At 34.6% G+C, this 23,292-nt stretch overlaps 1 protein-coding gene across 3 annotated transcripts in view; it reads right to left on the minus strand.

The window, feature by feature from the left end:
• HBS1L (HBS1 like translational GTPase) overlaps positions 1-23,084 on the minus strand; it is an 81,031-nt gene extending 57,947 nt beyond the window's left edge. Inside the window, exons 1-5 of one of the 3 annotated variants that reach the window (XM_059083804.2) lie at positions 22,855-23,049; positions 20,202-20,267; positions 12,064-12,192; positions 8,966-9,160; positions 7,526-7,748 (exon numbers count right to left, since the gene is read on the minus strand). In XM_059083804.2, the coding sequence (XP_058939787.1) occupies positions 7,526-7,748; positions 8,966-9,160; positions 12,064-12,192; positions 20,202-20,267; positions 22,855-22,897 (656 nt within the window). In that variant the 5' untranslated portion in view covers positions 22,898-23,049. Of the gene's footprint in view, positions 1-7,525; positions 7,749-8,965; positions 9,161-12,063; positions 12,193-20,201; positions 20,268-22,854 lie in introns of all 3 variants that reach the window. The other 2 variants (XM_059083799.2, XM_059083800.2) reach the window with 2 other exon arrangements.
• Positions 23,085-23,292: the final 208 nt, after the last annotated feature.

Consider the following 23,292-nt stretch of genomic DNA (forward strand, 5'->3'; position numbering starts at 1 on the left):
AGAAAAACTCTATTTCTACCTTATCCCCTAATAGCAGCTAAACACTCAAATGTTTAAAAAAATAAATTTAAAAAAAGAGAAACTGTCAAACATATAAGAAACAAATAATTTTTTTTAATTATCTTGTAGTAAAGTAGAACTTTCAAACAAAAGCCCATAAAAGATTAGTACATTTGAATATAATAAAATCAACAATTTGTCTTACAGTGATCTAAAAGATGACAAACTGAAAGTAAGAAAAAGTATATACCATGCACATAACAAAAGGATTTTCTTAGAATTTAAATATAAAAGTTGAATATATTAAATACACACACACACATATATATTCCTATAAGTCATTATGAAAGATAGCTAGCAGAAAAATGGGTGAAGATTAGGAATAGGTAGTTCTAAGGAAGAGAAATACAAATAGATTTAAATATGTGAGAAAGCAGCCAGCCTCACTCATTAAAGACATAAATAAATGAAAAAAATATTTTACAATTATCAGGAAAATAACACCAAAAAGAGTAATAATCTTATCTGTGAGAATCTGAACAAAAACACTCATAAACTTGTGGGAAGGAAATTAGCATAGCCGCTATTAAGGACAATTAGGCAGTATTTACCAAAAATTTTAAAGTATATACTTATTGGCATAGAAATTCAATTTCTAGAAACAAAGGATGTTCATTTTGGGATCATTAGTGATAGCAAGTTAAAATGTTTATCAACAGGGGCTGTTTAACGTACAAACATATTATGGAATTCTACACAGCTTTTAAAAAGAGATTGATCTCTATACATTGGTAAGGAAAGGTCTGCAATATACTTTGCTAAGTGATATAGACACTGAAGTGTTTAGTATCTTCCCATTTGTGTGATGATATATATACATTTGATATGTATAACATGCAAATAGTTTCTAGAAGAATATAAAAGAATTTTTTTTTCAGATTTGTTTTACAGCTTCCTCTAGGGAACAAGATGTGGGACAGTATTTAAGAGTGGGACTTACTTTTTACTTTAAATCCTTTCCTACATTTATGTGCCAGACGTATTCTAAGCTGGGAATATAGCAATAAACACATAAAAACCCTACATTCGTAGAAATTGCATGGGAGGGTGGGGGGAGACTGGGGAGCAGTAGGGAGACAGATAAAAACTGCACACACGCAATGTCAGATGATGTAAGGGTTGTGAGGAACAATAAAGCAGGGTTACTAAGGAAAGGAACTATATGTATGGGGGGGTTATGATTTTATATGCGGTGGTAATAAAAAGGAATACAGTGAATTATGGGTACATATGAAGGTTACCCTATCTCAGGAGAGTAAAGTGAATATAAGCTACAACCTCAAGAGCTAATTGCCAGGAGGGGAAGTGGAGGGGGAAGGGCAAAGTACTATAGAAGCAGAGGAAACTCAGGTAGGTGTTCTTAGGTGGATTTGGGTAGTGGATTACACAAAGCGAAACCAGTTGATAAAAGGTCTTATAAAATAAAGGGTTTATATAGGGGAACAGAAAATTAGAGCTACATTTTAAAAAAGTTACTCTGGTTGTATTGCAGAAATTGTTTTGGAGAAAATTAACTGAGAAGTAAAGAAGCCAGTTAAATATTTTAGTAATTCTGCCCAAAGCTAATAGACTTTAAGAGAAAAAGTAGCAATAAGACCAAAGAGTAGTGGGTCAAAAAATGTACAATCAATCCTCATTTTAGGATTCCATATTCATGAATTCAACTACTCACTAAAAAATCATTATGTTCGACAATTTTGCAGTCTCTTGTGGACAAGTGCAGAGCAGGACAAAATTTGAGTAGTCCAACAGGCACGTTCCCAGCTGAGGTCAAACAAGGTGACATTCTGCCTTCTTGTTTCAGCTCTCATACTATAAGCAAGTGTCCTTTTCATGACCTCTTTATTGCCACATTTTTCACATTGAGCTGTTAGTTGGTAATTTTGCTGTTTAAAATGGTCCCCAAGAGTAGTCTGAAGCACTGTTTAGTGTTCCTAAGCACAAGGAGCTGCAATATGCCTTACAAATAAAAGATGCATGTTAGATAACACTTTGTTTAGGCATTAAGTTATAGTGCTACTGGCTGTGAGTTCAATGTCAATCAATAATATATAAATAATATATATTAAATAAAGTGTCTTTAAACATACATAAAACAAGGTTATGTACTGATTGGCTGACAAAAATGTTGTGACCAGAGGATCACAGGAACCTAACCCTGTGTTTCTTGTAGGAGCAATGGTTCAGTATTCACCAAGTCAATGTTCCCATATTTCATTCACTAATTTATGACTTTATAAAACATAACTACCACAAATAACAACAATCAACTACATATCTACACACATATATTTACTTATTCATAAAGCAGAAATAATAGGACTGGTAATCAGCTATAAGGAGTAAATGAGGAGAGAAATCAAGAATGATGCTAACTAGGTTTCTGGCTTAAGCAACTGAAAGATGGTGATATTGCTTATAAAGACAGGAAACAGAGGAGGAGGTGGCAGCTTGGATCAGGAAGATAAAGATGTCAGCTTTGGAGAGTGTAATGTCATGCATGCTACACACACTGTAACAATAAAATTATGTGTTTAAGTGCCCATTTTCCCCTCCCATTTGAGAATCAGATCTTTGTTCATCTCAGGACATGACCTATAACTAAAATGACACTTTCCTTTAAGTCATATAAACCAGGCATGTCAACATCAGAAATGTGTAGTTTTATCGATTCTTTTACTTTCCACTGCCATCTTTGCAATATTACCCATGTCACCATATTCTATACTTTAATAATGTTTCTATATAAGTCCTAAAAAGTAAAAACATAAAATTCTACCTTTGGGAAAACAAGAATTCTAAATGACAAATATCTTCAAAGAAAGTCTTCACAACCACGTAGCTTGTTTTTCAATTTGTTTACAGACACCTTCATCATAAATTATTAAAATACCACTCTGAAGTATCAAGCCTATATAAAAAATCCTAATGGATAAATTGTGATGTTTTCACACCTGATTTTAGAAAACCTCTGAATTATAATTTATTTCAATGTAGCTTTTACAAAAATGTATATATACTCTCAAAATGTAACAAGTCTTTTACACCCTAGAAATTAAAATTACAACATACAACTGCATACACTGAGCCTTATATAATTATAAAAGAAAACTACTAAAGAAATTCATATGAATCCCCCCCATCTAGTCAGTATTACCTTTGTGTATAAAAGTAATAGAAAACAATTTCTAGGTTACTACAAAACTGATTTTACAAGTAAATATACACTTGTGTGAACACAAAACAGAAACTTGATACATAGTTCTTCCTCAATATATAAACTGTGTACTTGTTTATTTGCAATGGTCCACATATAGAAAAGCACTGGACTAGTTTTATCCTTGGTATGACAATTAGTTCTATGACCTCCCACTGACTACTAAAAATTAAATATAACACACTGGAAATGGTTATTACTATTTACATGAGGAAAAAAAAAGGTGAAAGAAAAGTTTAAGAAAGAAAGATTCAAAGCTAAAGGGAGGAAAAGAGGCTAGAATACCAGTTCAGTAACTAGGAAATAGGAAAAAGATATAACAATTAAGAAAGAAAAGTTAAGCAAAATATTCTGTACAGAAGTGAAACCCTGGTTCTTGGCAATTAATGGTAAGAAGAACCATAACCAAAAAAGTCAACTAAAGACTTTACAATGCAAGAGGGAAAAACATCTATGAACACCAGCTCTTTTAAAAACCAAAAAAAGTGAAGAGGAAAATGGTCGTTTTAAATGTCTTTTGTATTTTATATCATTTAGAAGATAATTACATTATTTCTATTCCTAAACTATCAATGCACTTGATCATAATGCAAATAAAAATGGCTTTGCACTTCAAAACTGGTATTTGAACTGGAAAATAAACCAAAAAAACTTAGCATACCTGAGCTACCAAGACAGCAGTCAGTCAATAAACAGCAACTGGTGCAGAATAAGCACTTAGTGCGAACAATTGCTGTTACTAGGAATGTATCCGTGAACAAGCAGGCACTTGTCTACCAAGGGCCAATGGCCAAGGGTATAAGGGACAGTGGGTCTTCTTGGTTCCAGTCTCTGAATCTCAGAGATCTCAGTCAACAGCGCAAGCGCATGTCAGATACATGCCTGACAGACCAGTAGCCGTGAAAACGGAAATAGGGAGACATTTAAAAATTGTTACCTTCCCTATCACCCTGTAATACAGAAACTTTTTCCCCTAAAAAAAAAAAAAAAAATCTCATAAATAGTAGTTACAATCCTGATCAGCCAACAAAGGGAGATCTAGTTCACTCTACAAGGTCTGCTATATAGCTTAAAAAGTGTATTTCCACTTGAAAATTAGTTTGTTATAAAAGAAGGTAATATAACAGTAACACTGTTCAACTTCAATATGGATTAAACAAGTATTTGTGGATTCATGAGCCAAGGGACCACTTGTGTAGCATTTAATCTATCAGAAATTATTGTCAGTTCCAAACAAACACTTAGAATACAATTCACTTCTAAACTGGAGACTGCCTATACTATATAAACCTAGTTGATGAGCCACAGACTAATAGTGCAAAATAACTAAAATGTTTGATTAAGGTTCAAGACTAGAAAAACAAAATCAGCAATTGGAGTAATTCAAACTTTAAAACCAAGCATAAAATATAACTTGTGATTTATATTATCTAAGCATCAGTATGATATGCACTGAAATCTGCAATTAAAAACAAAAACTGAAGACATCACAAGAAAGTGTTTGGCCAAGAACAATGAAGACATAGGCTGGCTTAAGCTTTCCCACCAAAACACTGGATATAAAAACATCATATACAACTAAAAAGATTGGAATGTCATTCTGAAAATAAACGAGAAACAAAAAAACTTATCAAATGTATAGTAAAGTAGCTGTGAGAGAAAAATATTTCTTTACTGGGAAAATATAGCTATTTTATTCTCATTAAGAAATAACATTTTATATATTTTTTCCTGCAAGAAATAACTAATAATATAAAAACAGCATCTTCTTAGGCAAAAGATCCTAAATTCCTAATTAGCAATATTCCTTGGTATTCCTAATCACTGGAAAATACAAATTAAAAATTCAAGTTGGCCAATGTTATCCTTAGCATTAGTAATTTCTTTCATTCTACTGATTTCTTTAAGGCAGCTGTTCTCAAGTAGAAGTAACCCATCAGAATCAACTGGGGACCATTTTGAAAATACACATTCCCAAGTGCCATCCCTCAGAGACTGATTTCACCATATCTGGAGTGAAACCACAGTACCTGTGTTTTGAAAAAAACTCCCCCAGTGATCATGACTGCTAGTTGAGGATGACTGCTTTAAGGGATGAATTACGTACTTGTTCTACTGACTAGAAGAGCTCTTATTTGGCCTGCCATTGCTGAAACTTTGTCATTATAGCACATAAAGCTGTCAGTAGCAAAGAGGAAAACTCCACATTTCATTACTTATAGTAAAAAAAAGTGAAAGAAATCTGATAAGATTATCTATTCAAAGAACATGCAACCATACTTGAAAAGACTTTATATATATTTATTTTAAAGTGTTCATTTAGGACAAATGGTTTTGAAAATGTATAAAAATAATTTACGTATTAATCCATCTTTAATATGTACATGGTCCCTTAAAAGGATTTTCATTTCATTATCATGAAAAATGTATTTCAACAACCTCCACAGTATTATTAAAAGTCAGAAATTTTAGGATTTTCTAATAGAAAAGTTTTAGTACTCACCTACAGAAAAATAATGAAACGGAATGATTTCACTAATATTTTTAAATATAATACGGTCTCAGCTATGCTATGCCACATATCATAAGAAAAATCTTCATCACTAAACCGTAATAATCCCAAGTGCTGGCATTTTCATTTAAGAACAAAGCACAAAATTATTTTATAAAAGAAAATGTCTCATTGTAAAAATTTATAAAGATGAATGCTTTAAACAAAAATAGCTGCGGTTTGATTTCACAATATCAAGTTTCCATAAGCACTCTGTAAACATACACCCATTGTAGGCTATCAACTTAAAGTCAATTATCACTAAAAGAAGAGAGAGTAAAAAAAAAAATTTCAGTGCAAAAGTACATATCAACTGAAGTTTTCAACTGACTTAAGACAATTTTAAAACAAAAATCACAACTTAAACCCCATAATATAAAGTAATCCTATAAAGACTTTAATTTAAAAGAAAAAGCTCTACAATAGTTATTACGTTTTCCTTTTGTTACTATTCTCTAGTAAAAGCTTTCTTTTGATTAGCTTTCACAGTGTCATCAGGAGATGCTGATTTGAAGTCAAATGGTGTTATTGCTATAAGAGGACTTATTTCTTTGTCCTTTACGTCTTGAACTTGTCTACTATAAAGAAAAGTCTTATAGAGGTTAAGGGTGCGTCGCTTGCAGCTTTTCAATGGGTAACGAAGACACAGTGTCGCAGCAAAAGCTGAAGGTCTGGCAGCAAGGGCCTTGGTCCAAGAGACAGAAAAAGGTGGTTTCCTAGTCAGAGAGCCTTTACTGTTTTTCTTATTATCCTCAGAAGAATTGGAACTTTTCCCTAATTTTGAACTCAGAACTTTAGTTCCTGGTATTGGAGCAACTGATTGGTCTACTACAGGTTTTGGAACAAAATCTGGGGCTTTTATGAGGACACTAAGATCGATATTAGAATCTATTCCAGGTGACCTCATTTCACATAAACTGAGCATACAGGAATCTTTCTTAATCTGAGAGTTGTCTATATCAATTGTTTCTGCAATCAAATCAGAAAGTGACAAATTCTCAAGGTCTCTTGTTGGAGAAGCTTTACAAAACGCCAAAGATGACAGAGATCCTGTTAATTCTGATATTCCAGTCGAAGACTGATACCGATTTGCTAGTTGTGACAAGGGAAAGGATCCCAAACTTAGATCTGTGAAACTAGCAGATGGTTGGTTACAAAGATCAGATAAAGTAAAGCACTGGCTCCGATTGTTCTCTTTGTGCTCCTGAAACAGTTCAGCTAAGGATGGACTTTCACATTGGGAAAACTGCAAGTTGTCATTTTTTAACATGCAATTCTTGGTGCTTTGTTCAACTGAAGAAACACTTCCAACTTCAGTCATTTTACTAGCATTTAAATTACCAACAGCCATATTTTCCAATGAGCTAGTTAAGAGCAAAGGATTATTTAAACTTCCTAAACTGTTTTGTACTGGAATGTTTTGCAAATCAGGTACTGCATTATTCCGAATAAATAAAGAGTTATTAGGTGTTGTGCTCTTTATCATCAAGGATTTTAAATCTGGTATTCCTTTGAACGCAGAATCATCTTTGGAAATACATTCAGATGCATGAGATCTTAACAAACCAGAATCTAGACTCTTTGAAAGTAGACTCTCCAGACTATCTGTGGATGATAATCTGACTGATGGCTGACTTTTATAAGAATCTCTTGGCATATCATCAATTAGGTCAGCTAGTGACAGCTCTTTTGTTAACTTACATGATTCTAGTTTCTTTTCACTTTTAGGTCTGTCAAGTTTCTTTTTTTTATGGAGTAAATAGTGACTTGGTACAACTGAAGAATTATGATATAATCCATATTTTGCTATTGGGCCAGAAAAATCAAAGGGTTTGCTACTGCAATCCAAATGGTTTGCAGATTGAGGACAAGAGCTTTGAACATTGTCAGCTGAAACTTCAGAGGAAGATAATAAGACTCCTTACCTTACAAGAGCCATTAATTTTCAGATGAATAGGTTCACATATGCAGAAGACAGTCACAGCAACCAAAAGGAAACATGAAATGAGGCATTTAATTACTAAATGTTTCTTTTGATTATGGCATGAATAAAGTGACACTTGATCATTATTTAATAAAAAGCAAACATTCTAAAAAAAAAAAAAAAAAGGATTTTACCTTCCTTTAACCATCTTAAGTGACCTTCACACTTTGTTCACTGATATATACAAAGGTAATTACCAAGTTAGTCAATGTTCTAATTTTCACAAATTTTATAAATGTGAGGTTTTAAGATACTTAAATTATAGTCAGGATTGTCTCAAATTCAAAATGTTTAAAAAACCAACGGAAAGAACTAGATGTAAAAATACATCTTCTGTATTTTTAATGTATTAAAAACATGCAAACAAATAATACCCTATATAATTTCTACTGTGATCTGGGATAAACTATTAATATAGGTGACATTACAGACCCATTCTCATATTACTGATCAGTTAAAAGTGCATCCCACCCCCCACCAAAATAAAAACATTTCTAATTTACATTTAAATGACCTTTATTTCATAGTAACAGACTGTATACAATTTCGCTATGGCAAAAATCTAGTCTTTAGGTTATGAGAAATAACAACCCAGTTAACAAATCACCATGCTCCTACTGACAGGCATCATACCAATTAATATAATTGGTTCCCTTCTCTTGTGGACTAAGTTCTAAATTTAACCCCAAATACTAAAATTTAAAATTAAAGATCTGGTTATGAAATGAAAGAGTGGTAGAATTATAATATTTAGGATATTTAAATAAAACTAAATTATGTTCATAAAATGTTAAAACCATAAAGGGATTTTTTTGACATTGGCTATTAATTTCTATCTCCTGACCCATTAAAGTTAAAAAAAAACCCAATAATTAAAAGCAAAAAGTGTTCTGTCTTGCTGTTATCTAATTTTATTTCCCTTATATTGTTAGTTACAAGAACAAGCAGGGAAATAAAAAAACAGACTTTAACAGAGTGAAGGGAACACAGCCACTGAGCTTAAAAATTCACAAACTGGAAAGTCAATTGATAATAATTAAGAATTATTATAGCATGCAAAATTTTCTGCCCATTTTTCTTAACAGCTCAATCAAATCGAAGCCTCTTTCAAAGCATTAACTGTAAAACTAAAAGAGAACAAGTAAAAGCATACCTTTTGCTATCTTTCCTGTAGATATTGCTCCCTCACTCTTGACCTTCAAATTCTGCATTTTATCTTGCTCCAGAACCACTGACAAAGCCTTTTGCACATCAAACTTGTTCTTCAGAACTGCTTCAATTAATATGTCATCTGGCACAGCATCTCCAAGTACCTCTCTCATGTGATCAAGGCATGAAAAAAGACGAGCTAGAACAGACAACAATAATTAAAAGCTATACTAAGTGCTATACTAATTCATGAAAGAACCTTCAATCTTCAAAACTGAAAAAAGGATTTGAAACTATAGTAGGATGTTCAACTCATTTTCCCTTGGCAAAAATTACAGTGATTATATTTTTATCCACAATATACCTAGCTTCCCTTATCACAGGAACAATTTCAATAATTAAGAAATCACTACAATAAATGTCTCCAAAGTAATATTGACTAATCCTTGAAAAAAGCATAAATTGTATACACTAAAATCTATTTCAGTCAATGAGGATGATGAGGTCTATACTGATGATTTTTTACATGTGTAGAAAGGGAGGGTTAATTGTGAAAATATTTCTAACTAGTTAGTGAACCCAGTTAATCACTAAGTATATTTCTTAAATTTCTTGCATTACTACCTTAACTATTAAGTACGTTCTATTTTAGGCTAACTTCAGTTCTACTCAGCCAACTAAAATCATCCTTAACAATGCTTTAAAAATGAGCAAGATAACTTGGCATAAAAATGCCATAAATATTAGGAAATCCAATAGATTAAGGAAAGAATGGACATTTCTTTTTTTGGCCACACCACACAGCATGTGGGATCTTAGTTCCTCAAACAGGTTATCAAACCCATGCCCCCTACAGTGGAAGCATGGATTTCCAGCCACTGGACTGCCAGGGAAGTCCCTGGACATTCATTTTAAACACAAAAATTTAAATCTGGATGTCTAAAATCTTTAAGGATTTTTATTTTCTGATGACTACGTTATTATAAAAGTAATTACTAGTAACATTCAATAACAACATAAATTCCATGAGAGCAAAGGCTTTATATCCCTAGATCCTAAAATAGTACCTGGTACCTAGGGGCCACCAAATAAAAATGCATGAATATATTAATTTATATTTGTATAGCAGTTTACAATTTTCAAAATATTAATATATATATTCATTATACATATACACATATGTATATATACCCTTTGTAATCCTCACAGTAAGTAACTCTATGACTTAGATATATCAAATTCTAAGTCATCTTGGACTGAAAATCATGGCACTACTAAGTTTAGCAGTAATCAAAATATAACTCAAGTTTTCAGACTCCCTAATCCAGTGAAACCAGTTCACAGAATGCAGTGTACATTACATTTTTACATGCTTACATACTGAACAAGGAATCTACTCGCAATATCCTTTCTTTTAAAAAAAAGTATTTAATAGTTCTTCCATTGCTCCCTTTTTTAATTATTAAAAATAAATTCTCAAATATTTGGGTAATTCTGCTTTGCTTGAGTCCAAAATTAATTATAGGCTAATAAGCTAAACTTGAAAAATTATACTTATTTCATAAATACATGGATTACTAAAACTGGAACAGAATACTTAGTGTATAGCTAGCATCAGGGCCTCTTCTAATTAATTATAGCAACTGTTGTCTACACATACACAAAGAGTAGACATACAGAGTCAGGCTGTCTTGGTTCATATCCTAATGCCACTTAGGATATCCTAAGTGGCATATCCTAATGCCACTAGTTGGTACAACTTCAGCCAAGTAACTTTGTGTCTCATTTTCTTCCCTTGTAAAACGAAGACAATACCTGGCCTACCTCATAAGGTTGTTATGAAGACTAACTATGTAATTACTTGAACAGCACTTAGAACAATACCCGGAAAGCAGTTAGTAGAGGTTAGCTACAATCATTATTATCGTTATCATGCAATTACTCACATATGTCAGGTGGGAATGATTAACTTTCATTCTCAAACATAACTCTGAATTTCATACCTCCTTAATCATTCTGAGGCACAGCAGAGAAAGTATAAGACTTCTACTTTATTCCTACCCTCTTCCCCCACAATGACAACTATAACACATTCTTTAAAAAATATAATCAAAACTATCAAGGAATTTATTCAGCAGCTCCTCTACAAGCTTTTATCCAGATTGTATTTGCCAAGTTGTTGAATTTTTTTATTCTCTGTTGTTTCCCTTTCTACTTTCTAATTTTGTATATTTGTGCTTTCTCCATTTTTCTTGATTTGGGTAGCAGCTGACATATATTTTACCAATTTATTCAAAGATCAGCTCTCAGATTCATATACTCCCCCCTTCCTGTTTTTAAATTGTTATAAATTTTCAATTTAAAAACATTTATAAAACAAAGCCACACTCCACAGAAAGAGCAAATCAGCTCAGCCCTGCTCACTACCAACAGATGGCATTACCGTTATTCCTGGTGATTTTAGGTCTACTACATTGTTCATCAATCTATAGCTTGAGTAGTATGTTTGAAACAATGTCATATTTGAAATTTATTTATAAAAGGCAAAAACCAAAATATAAAATATCTTTGTTAAAATGTTTAAGAGAACTAAAAAGAAGCAAACTCAGAACCAATGCCATTACCATTTACAAGTTGTACCTTGAAACTTAATTTACATGACTGTGACCAATCAGGACACTGTACAGTATTACTTAAGACTTAAAAATTTTTTTCTTTTATAAAAACCAGACTTTTGGAACCTAACATTTTGCAAGGAAATGAGCTTCTGTAATCTAACCATAAGCTCTACATAGAGCTTATGAAACAATAAATATTGCTAAAAGAAAACAAATCATTGAAGTTTCTCTCCTAAGGAGATTTCAATCAAAAATTCCAGTTATTAAATAACAGCCACACAATTTTTCAACCATACAGTTAATCATCTAGTCCTCACAAAATATAATAAAATGTAAATTTTTCTTGAAGATATAAGATATAATGGTAGTTCATACCATTACTACCCACGATCATTATTATGAACAATAAAATTGATAATTTCTGGTACACTGATTATTAATCATTTTCAGATAAGAAACACAGATAGACTTCTTTTTACTATACCTTGATCAATTCCGCTTAGCTGATGGTTCAAAAGAGAATTGGAGGATTCTTTCAAATCTTCATAATCATATTCTTCTACAGGTTCAACAACTGAAGGTTTGTCACGTCGTGAGTAAATAAACTGAGCAGCTAGAATATACAATGATTAAAGAATGCTGTACTATAGCCATTTCCCATTAACTTTTTCTTTAACAACAGTTAAAATAAAAATCAAAGATTCTGACCTACCACCTACAGTCATTTGCCTACATTTATAATAATGGATGAAAACAAAGACAAAACATATCATACCCAAATTCTGCTCAAATGTCCTTACTAACCATTCACTAGCCTCTTAAAATTGTCTCCCTTCTTTCCTTCTATCTCATAAACACTGAGCTTACTTTCTCCACAGTTTTCAAAAATTATCTTTCCTAATATCTCATCCTTGCCTACTACTCCATCTTCCCTGAAATTTTTTCTTTGATACAAATACTTTAAACTTCGTATCAAATTTGTTCATTTGCATAATTAAGAAAATACCAAAAACAGACTAGATTTTCACTTTCCAAGAATTACTAATTTTGCCTGAACCCAAGAGCTGACCAAAATCACAGGCCTTAACTTTTTTTTTTTAAGATTTTTTTTTGATGTGGACCATTTTTAAAGTCTTTAGTGAATCTGTTACAACACTGCTTCTGTTTTATGTTTTGGTTTTTTGGCCACAGGGCATGTGGGATCTTAGCTCCCCAACCAGGAATCGAACCCACATCCCCCCGCATTGGAAGGCGAAGTCTTAACCACTGGGCCGCCCAGGAAGTCCCCATAAGCCTTAACTTTTAAACAGTTTATACTTCAATCATACACTGAGACTGTATATTAGTGTCATATACCTAACTTTGACTTTCAGACAGAAGTCTGTGCTACTCTGCAGTACTGGCAGTGTCATTACTCAATATATAACTGGGCATTATATTTTTCATTGATAGGTAGAAAGACGAAGTATCAAAGTGCCAACATATGCCTGAGTATCATACACGAAATACGTGTGAGCAAAGGAGAGAATCATCATGAATGCCCAAAGTGTTCACTCTTCCACGTCAACTGGATGCCCACTGAACTCAAGTCCTGGAGAATGTGTTCAATTGCGAAGGAATAAAATTAAAGAATAAGTTTAAGAAGGATAAAAACATCAATACAGTATCCTAAAGGCAAGGTGTTATCAAGGATTTTATATTATTTAGCTTTCTGGAAGAGCACATAACATGTATGTCTATTGCTCAGAGTTCCCACATTTGACTTTTGTGCATGTTTTCAGGAAGGCACTATCCATGAAAGGGAATCTCTAACTGCATTCAAAATGTATAGATAACACATATATAGACAATAGAAAATACTATGACTCAAGGGTAACACCTATACTCCGAAGGTCATGGTGTAAGTGCTATTTATTTACAGTATAAATCAATGATGGTCTTACAGATTAGCAGGAAAGGCAAAATAAGAAAAGGTAATGACATATTTTAAAAGCCTAATGAGCAGTACAGATGACAAGTGCTACAGAAGCACGGAAGATTAAGTAAACATTGAAAACTACAGCAGTTATAATAAAGAAGGCAAGAACATCAGAAAAACTGAGGAAGAGGTGGAAGACATCCTGAACAAGGAGAACAGAATAAGAAAAATAAAGAGCAGTTGAGAGAATTCAATCTACTCTGCTATAATGCATGTTTCCTTAACACAAACTAGTTTATACCAAGTGGTCAACAGGGGAATGATGACGGTAACATTCAAGTTGTTTTGGTTTATGAGATTTTCCCCCCAACACTTTGTAATGCAAATACAAAGTTCAGTAACACCAACCATAGAACATTATACCGTAATTGGAATTGTACCTTAATGCCAGATAGCCCCACATTCTTCCTCTTGGCTCCATTTGGCCATGTGCCCTGTTTTGTGCATGCTTACCGCTTGGCTCTCTAAGACCTGTGAGTATTTTGCCTTTGCAACGTTACTCATTAGTTTCAACTCTTCCTTACACCTCTATCAAGCTTTCACCTTTTTGTTAAATGTAAAGTCCCATATATATTGGAATATATCTTTATTAGGAAGTTAATGTAACTTTCCAAATGTGCAAGCATTTTTATTAGATGATTATTGGTTTTATTAGTATTGATACTTTATGGGCTAAGTGGTCTGTCATGATCCTATTTTTTCCCAGAGGTTTTGTTATTTTTTAGCATACAATTTTAAAGACCACAAGGTTTTTCAAAAATGTACATATTATGCTATATATATATATAATCACTATTTTCCCTCCCTCTTGTGCAAGTAAAATACAATACTGCCATTATAAAGTCAACACAGCAGGAAAAATATCCTGTTTTACAGATTTTCTAAGATGACCACTTTTTTCATACGTTAAAAATCTCAGAATGAGGGATGTCTTACAATCAAATGGCATCTTAGTATTATGTAATACTTAGACTGACAGCTGATTTATTTTAAGTGGTACGTAAAATAACTATGTCTTACAATCCATGGCATTTTAGATACAATAAAATGTGGTAGCATTAAAAAATGTAAACCAGGCCATTTTGTGCCTGATGATTTTCAAACTACTTTCCTGGCTGTAATTAACTATTCAGTTTAACCTAAAAGTAACAAATATACTTTCCTCAACTTTCTCTCATAGCTCTGAACTGTGAGGAAAAACCTAAGACAAATCAAAAATTAAGTGAGAGAAGAAATCAGATATGTCCATGAACAATTTTCACTTAGGAAATATTGACAGGGAAAAAGGAAGTTATCAAAATTCAGGCTTCTGCTCTACCCCCAAGGAGCTATTCTTCCTGGGGGCTTTTCCTACTGCCTCCCACACACAAATCCAACTCAGAAACTGTGGCCATTGTTTTAGAAGTAAATGATGGTTGGATTTGCCCGGGAGTGCAGAGGGACGGTGGGTAGGAAAATTCCCCAGGGAAAATAGCTGCTGGGGAAAAAAGAAGCATCCAGATCTCTGAAGTTGAAATGAGAGCCAAAAGGCAACAAATATCATAAAAAAGAGTGAGAGAAAAGCAATGGAGAGAAAAGGATAAATATAAAATGCTCTTCTTTTCTAAAAATTTAATCACAAACTTTGACAGAAATGCTTTCTGAAAATTGGACACCCATAGTGACTTTTACAATTTAAAGCATTTTGATAAACATAAAGATTCAGAGAATTCAAAACCTGACTCCTGAAATTGCATAATATTGCTTCCTAAACATCTTAAAATAAAAATCATGTGAGGCACTCATTAAAAATACAGCTTTCTAGGCTTCTTCCCCTGGAGATTCTGGTTAAGTGGTGTTGGAATGGGGCAGGGAATCTCTATTTTTACAATTACTCCCAGCTGATTGGTAACATCAGGGAAGGTAGAAAAAAGCCTATAAGTCTCCCCTTTCATCTGTCCCAGATATAGTCCACTTTGTATACTGGCATCAGTTACTTTCCTAAAACATGACCCCCTTAACTCAAAAACCTTCAATAAGCTAAAACTACACACCAAAAATTAAAAACCGTCTTCCACAATTTGGCTATTTCCTTTCTGAGCCCTCTTTGTGCTGCAACTGCATTAATCATGTGAGTCTTCCCAAACATGCCTTACTTAGAGGCCACTGCACAAGCACTGTTGTTTCCTCTCTAGGATGCCATTCTTACTCCCAAATTTACCAGTCCCAATCCCACCTCCTTCCAGAAGCCTTTCCAGACTCCTTCAGGCAGGACTACTTCTTTACCCACCATACTGTCATTTGAAGGGAACTTTTAACAAGCTTCCTTACGTGTTAACTGATGCTCAATAAATTAACATGGGATGGACTGAATAAGGTTAACTACTGTTAAATTAATCATACAAGGAGGCCATGAGACTGAAGTGGCTCTAATGCCTTGGTTGCAAAGGGAAAATCAATCCACAGTCAATTCCTACAAACGCCTCAGGATTAAGAACAACCAATCACAGAAAGCCAACTCTCCCCCAAATAATATAATGGGTTAAGTTGTAACCAACCAAATAATTTCCTTGCTTTGCTTCATGTCTTCTCTATAAAAACCTTGCCCCAGCTCCTGTTGGTGGAGTGCTCCTCACCACTTCCAGTTTGGAACTACCTGATTCAAACTGATATCTGCTCAAATAAACTCTTAAAACTGTTAATATGCTTCAGTTTATCTTTTACCACTTCGTTGAAACAAGACTTATAACTGTTCAAAGTTTTATTTATAGGCTCTTTTTGCTATCACCAGCTCCCTAATGTATGTTCAATATTCAGCATCAATCTTTCTAAAGAAAAAAAAAGCTATAACATTTAGAAATCACCTTTCCATCAAGAAAACTGTGCTTAGTAGAGTTTAAAAAATACATAATAAAATTTAGAGAAAATCTGATTAATTGATAAAGTCATTCAATTACCAGAATTCATCAGACCATGAATTCAATCATCTCTTCGATGACATTAGCTGCTTCTTTAAGAACAGAAAGTATCCTTCTAAAACTATTCATTTTTTAATTGAAAATTGCTTGGAAAAATATACCACTAAAGAGGAAAAGTGTCTGATCTGATATTACTACTACTTTATACATGTTTTGGAAAAATTTAAAATCCAAAACTACATGTTTTTGTTAAAAATACCAGTTTGTCACAGAAGAAAGTCAAAACCATTTAACTATCTCCTGCTTTGATAAAGTCGGTTAACTTCCTGGAGTTCACAAAGGTAACTCTCAATGAGTCAGACTGTCCTGAATATGAACCAGAGACAAGACACATATCAAGGGCTGTGAGAGACAAGGGATAAACTATGACCTCAAGAAAGGTAGGCCATAAAAGCAAATCTCAGAAAAACACCTTCAGAATGCCTGACCTTGTGTAGTGTTAGCTCATTACTCAAAATTAAGCATGATTTATTTAGACAAGCCTAGATAAATGAATGCATTAATCTGCAGTATTAAGATGTCTTTCAGTAGTCCCTCTCCCTATGAAGGTTTCCTTGTGCAAGCCATAGTCAACCAACTTCCAAGTAAACCTTAGCTCCTGTAATTATCTCTTGAATCTATCTGCAAATCCCCTGCTATCACCCCTGTCCTAAACAAATGGTTCTCAAAGCAGTAGCTGTGTCCCACCCTCAGAGTTTCTGACTATGGGTTGGGGCCCAGAATTACTTTTCGAACAAATCCTCAAGTAATACAAATGATACATGGACCACATTTTGAGAACATAGTCCTGAAATATCCTCATCTCCTCTAGATTAGTATAATAGTCTCCTAACTACTCTATCTACATCCATTTATGTACCACCTTCAATCCAGTCTCTATTATATGAGATTTTTTTTAAAAAAAACTCAAATCTAATTATCACACCCACATCACCTTCTCAGTTTCATGAACATGCCATGATCTTTACTTCACTTGTAATACTATACTAGTTAGTGCTACCAGACATTACTTTGTCACCTAGTCAACTGATGATAATGAACTGTAGACACCCCAAAAGGTTAACCCATAGAGTTTTTTTTAACACACTGCAAATGACAAGTGCCTGGGAGGTTCCTTGGAAAAACTGAAATTTGAAATTTCTTTTATCCCTAATCCCTACAAAATATGGTCTTTTTGAATCACTGAATAAGAAGCTTTAAAGGAATGCTGATTAAGCCTCCTCTCAGCTTCTAACCCAGTCTCTTTACTCTGCTCTGTGACGCTGGGGTTGAAGTCTGCAAAGCACATTTCTTCTATGACAGCTGGCTCCCTTTTAGGATCAGCCAACAGGGAGATGCTAAAGGGAGACTGGAAGGTTGGAAGAGGAACACACATGCTCCTTTCCTTTTTGTTTCTTATCTGGTCACCATCACCCCAGCAACACTTCATCTTACAGAAATCATTTGTTCCAGTAACTGCAATTTATATCATTTTGCAGTTTTTCCAAAACTCCCAGAACCAGCTTCAACCATGACCAGACAGCCCACTAGAATTCCCTCTTCAAAAGGCTGAAGCCCAGCTTCAGCCTTCAGGTGTCCCTTCAGAGACACCAGCCACAGAGCATCCCCTCCTCAGGTCTCAGTCCCAGCTCTACAGTCCCTCCTCTGAACTTCAATGGCAAAGCAACAAAGCAGAACCCTCTTGTTACGCATCTAGGTCCCAGCTCAAAGGAGCCCCCCACCAGGTTCTAAAGGTTGGCTTCAACCTTGTCCATTGGTTCCCCTAGGAACTAGAGATGATAAATGCTTCCTAAAGTTACTACCTCCTTGATATTTTGGTTTGCATTTTTTGTCTCTAATACCTAGTTAACAACTTTTTACATTAAAATCTCTCTGGCAAAACAACTGGTGCAATTTCTATCTCCTAATAAAATAGTGACTGATAACAGTGTAACATTAAAGGAAGAGAAGAAAGGCTCTGATTAGTTAGGCTAAATGATTAAAGTACACATAAAGAGCTAGATGCATTACAGAGTAATAAGTAACAGGAAAAAAGATGACAGGAAGAGTAGAGGTGCTATGACAACTTCTAGAGCACCTATGCCTTTATACAGAAAAAGAAATTCTAAAAAGTCAGAAGGGACATATTTGGTCTTCAGAGACTAAGAGGAGGCATAAAGCAGGTTTACAAAACACCTCAGGAGACTATAAGTTATTAAAGACAAGGCACACTGATAGAAATTTTAATTACTATATTATAAACCTTTCAACTTGTGGAAAATGAGATTTATGAATTATATTTATGCTGTACATAACTATATGTAATTGTACCCGCTTTTATGGCATAGTTAAATTTATCAAGGCATTTTAACCAACTGTTTACAGAGTAGGCTAAAATTTGAAGACAAACGCATTGTTAGGGAAATTAGTGAGAAAAAGGTCTGGATCAAAGATACTGTCTCTCATGTACCACAATGTTCATTGCGGCACTATTTACAATCGTCAGGACATGGAAGAAACCTAACTGTCCATCAACAGACGAATGGATAAAGAAGATGTGGCACATATATACAATGGAATATTACTCAGCCATAAAAAGAAACGAAATTGAGTTATTTGTAGTGAGGTGGATGGACCTAGAGTCTGTCATACAGAGTGAAGTAAGTCAGAAAGAGAAAAACAAATACCGTATGCTAACACATATATATGGCATCTTAAAAAAAATGGTTCTGAAGAACCTAGGGGCAGGACAGGAATAAAGATGCAGACGTAGAGAATGGACTTGAGGACACGGTGAGGGAGAAGGGTAAGCTGGGACGAAGTGAGAGAGTGGCATGGACATATATACACTACCAAATGTAAAATAGATAGCTAGTGGGAAGCAGCCACATAGCACAGGGAGATCAGCTCAGTGCTTTGTGACCACCTAGAGGGATGGGACAGGGAGGGTGGGAGGGAGACACACAAGAGGGAGGAAATATGGAGATATATGTATATGTATAGCTGATTCACTATGTTGTAAAGCAGAAATTAACACACCACTGTAAAGCAATTATACTCCAATAAAGACTTTAAAAAATTTATATATAGATATATATAAAGACACTGTCTCTGCTGTAAAGAACATAGGAAATGTTTTTGTTATATGGTCACAAAGAAGAAATTTTTCAGCAAATGAGACAGAAGATGCAGCTCTTATGTGGAATCCTACAGGAATTTAAACTCTAAATCACTTTGCAGTTCCACCAGAAGTTTGAGTTACATGTATTTGGTTTATTTACAGTAGATAAAGTACTGTATGAAGGGAAGTCTATGCATAACACTTCAGTGTTTCTAATATTCAAGATTTTCCTGGGAATATAAAATTAACTGCTGTCTTCCTTCAGAAGTTTTAGATTTTCATTATTGACTAAATTACCATTTTAGTCAATTCAGATTAACTTCATGCTGCAAAGAATACTGGAAAACCATAGTTTTCAGAGTTTTCTTCAAATTGTTTAAAGTCAAATGATGGAATCAAAATTTTAAATTCCATTTATAAGTAAAGAAATTATTTTATATACTTCTAAAGTTCACATACAATTATCTTTCTAAATGGTACATAATATTACAGTCTCCTGGAACATGCTTGTCCTAGAATGACAATAACATTTATTTAACATTTTTAAATACCCAAATAATGAAAATCAAATATTCTTAAAAATTCACCTGTTGATGGTGAAATACAATAATCATCCTCTACAGATTGGCCATAGAGATCATCATCTTCAAAATCTAAAACAAAAATACAAGAGTTAATTCACTTACAAGTTCTTTTTATATTCTCAGTTATTAATGAGGAAACACCTGAATTCTCTCCAAAATAAATTAAATTAAATTGTTCATCTAAATCAAAGGGACTTAGAATGTCCACTTTTCAAAAAAATTCTAAAGCTTCTACCCAAAGTAGGTATTTACTGACTTTCTATATTTATAAAGACATACACGTTTTTAGATTTTTAAGCTAATTGAGTTTTAAGAAGTTTTTCCAAGTTTTCACTTCGTGTGATCAAAGAATAACCCCATACACCAGGTACTTGAATTGTCCTTCCAGTATTGACAAAAATCTGAAATAAGCCTTCCATCCATTTTTTCACCAGATGCCTGCTCTAACCAAAACATTTATTTTGCATACAACTGACTAGCGCAGGGTATACAATCAGACCATGAAGGCAGTTTTTCTTCATGTAAAGCTAGGTAATGCACAAAACCCAGCTTATCCTAAACTCCCCTCTGCTCTAGCTAATTGGCCTTTTTTCGAACTGACTACAGTATGCTCTTTGCCCAGATTTTCCTACGGCTGTTTCCTTCTCCTAGTTAAGGTTCCAGCTCAAATGTCATCTATTTCAGTAGTCTTCCCCGACCACTCCGGGTAAAGCAGCAAGCCCTGCCTGCCACTTTTATTCTCTAGCACACTCCTCTAACTGAATGTCTTCAAAGCACCATACCTGGTTCACTCCATGGACTGTCTAGACAACTACCTGACACATGCTTGGCATAAACTAATACTTGTTTTATTATAAATTAATGAATCAATCTATAAAAACCCACAAAGAACATAAACATGTTTACATTAAGTGTATTTATTCATTCAACAAATACTAACACTATGCCAGGGGCTATCAGAGACATTTGGGGTACAAGACTGAGTGGCAGGCACATTCCCAGATCTCTACAAACCTAAAATCTAACAAGGGAAGACAGACGAGAAAACGAGCAATTACAAAACGATATTACAAGTGTTTGAGACATAAGAATAGAGAATGATCTGGGAACACACATAGGAACAACAAAAACAGAATTGGGAGTGGGGTGGCTAGGGAAAGATCCCCAGGAATATCATATTTTAAACCAATTCTAAAGGATAGTTAGCTAATTTCTGAGGGTATTCATGTAGCAGCATCAGGAACAGCATGTTCAAAGGCTGAGACCAAATATTTATGGCAAAGAAAAAATACATAAATGCTACTATTGGATGAAAATGTGTAAATTTTTACACATTCAATAAATTATTAGATCACAATCCCGACTTAATAAAAATTATTAGCAAATAAATGAGAAGCCATTCACAAAAAAGTATATTTGGATATTAAAGACAACAAGAATCTTTTTATACTGGGTCAGTTTTTCAGTACTGAAATGAACCCGAAAAGTGTTACAGTATCAGAAGATAAAGAGAATTCTTTCCTGGGATTTTTGTAAAGTGGTTCTTTTCCTCAATATTTTGGAGTATTTACTGCACATAAAGCATTGTACTGGCTAATGGAGTAAATATAAAAATAAAGTATGGGCTTTGCCTTCCTGGGACTTTTATTAATTAGTAGGTGAGGCAGTCTTATAAAGTACTACCCATATTACAGAGAAGAACACAATGAGAGTTAAGGCGAGGAACCAACAGATTTTGCAGCACAAAAATCTCTGTAATGAAAAAAACAAAAAAACCTCTGTAATGAAGTTATATTACTTTTGAGAATTTTTAAATTATTATCTGAGAGAAGGGAAAGCTTAACTGAGAAGCAAAAAAAAACTGGACACTTAAAATAAGTAGAACTTTCACAAGCAAGAAAAGGGGATGAACCTCCAATGCTATAGGAACAGCTTGGTTATGATGTCATCAACTGTTCCAAAGAAATCTGAAAACCTGATCTGGGGTGGCTAAGGTGAGAAGATACTTAGCACTCACTCCCTCAAGCCGAGCACCTCTCCTTCAGGATGCCTTCCTTCACATACGAGTTCTGCTTAAACTCCTCCGACTCATTCTGAACAGCTGTTCTCACTTAAGTAGCTCCCATAGCACTTCATAATCATCTGTTACTTGGGTATCTCCCTCTTTAAACTCCCTCAAACATCTTGCTGTTGGTCCCCAAAGCTCAAACAGTACTCCAAGCAGTCAATGTTGATTGAGGACATGATAAATATCTATTAAAAAATGCATAAGTAGTAATTAGACTTATTCATGTCTTTTACAGCATATTTGCAAAATATCTCCCAGGCTAAAGTCATTTCTCAGGTAACAGTGGTCCACAGGCAATACCCATGGGTAACTATCACCGAATCCCAACCTTTTCAAAAGTCCTCCCCATGAGACCCTACAGCATCTCCCCTGCCCTAAATAAAACCAATCCCAGAAGGAAAAACTCACGACTTAAAACAACGCCATTCGGTGGAGCTCAGGCGTCCTGTAATTTTCTCCAAATGAGCCTCCTCTGAAGGCCAGCCTGGCACCACTGACGAGAAACTAACATATGGAAATGAGTGCCAACCGGCTACAATCCCAGCTGGAACGATGGAAATGACGTCCCGGCATAACCCTGCCACCTACCTTCATCGTAGTTATAGCCTCGGACATTCCGATGCCTGGCCATGACGGCGGAGAGGGCGTTCGCCACAGCCGCTTACAAACTACCAGCTCAGATACTGACAAGGCGCCAACTGTGGCCTGGCGAACGCCGATACGCCATCTTGGCTTCCAGCAGGCCTCAGCGCTAAGCGCCTGCGCACGCACGACGTCTTATCTGACTACGGAAGCCTCTCTGGGTCATTCCCCTCTCTGAGGACGCATGCGCACTCATGCTCAAGGGAGGGGTGCGTTTCGGCGAGGCCGCGCCCACAGATAAATTGACTGACGGGGCTTTCGAAGGAGACAAAATGCACCGCTTATAATTTGTTAGTTTGGACTTAATATTTCGAGTCGAGACAAGCTTGTATACGTTGGGTATAAGAATTAGTCCAGGGCTTCCCTGGTGGCGCAGTGGTTGAG

Source organism: Kogia breviceps, chromosome 13, assembly GCF_026419965.1.
Source record: "Kogia breviceps isolate mKogBre1 chromosome 13, mKogBre1 haplotype 1, whole genome shotgun sequence".
Classification (NCBI taxonomy): Eukaryota; Metazoa; Chordata; class Mammalia; order Artiodactyla; family Physeteridae; genus Kogia; species Kogia breviceps.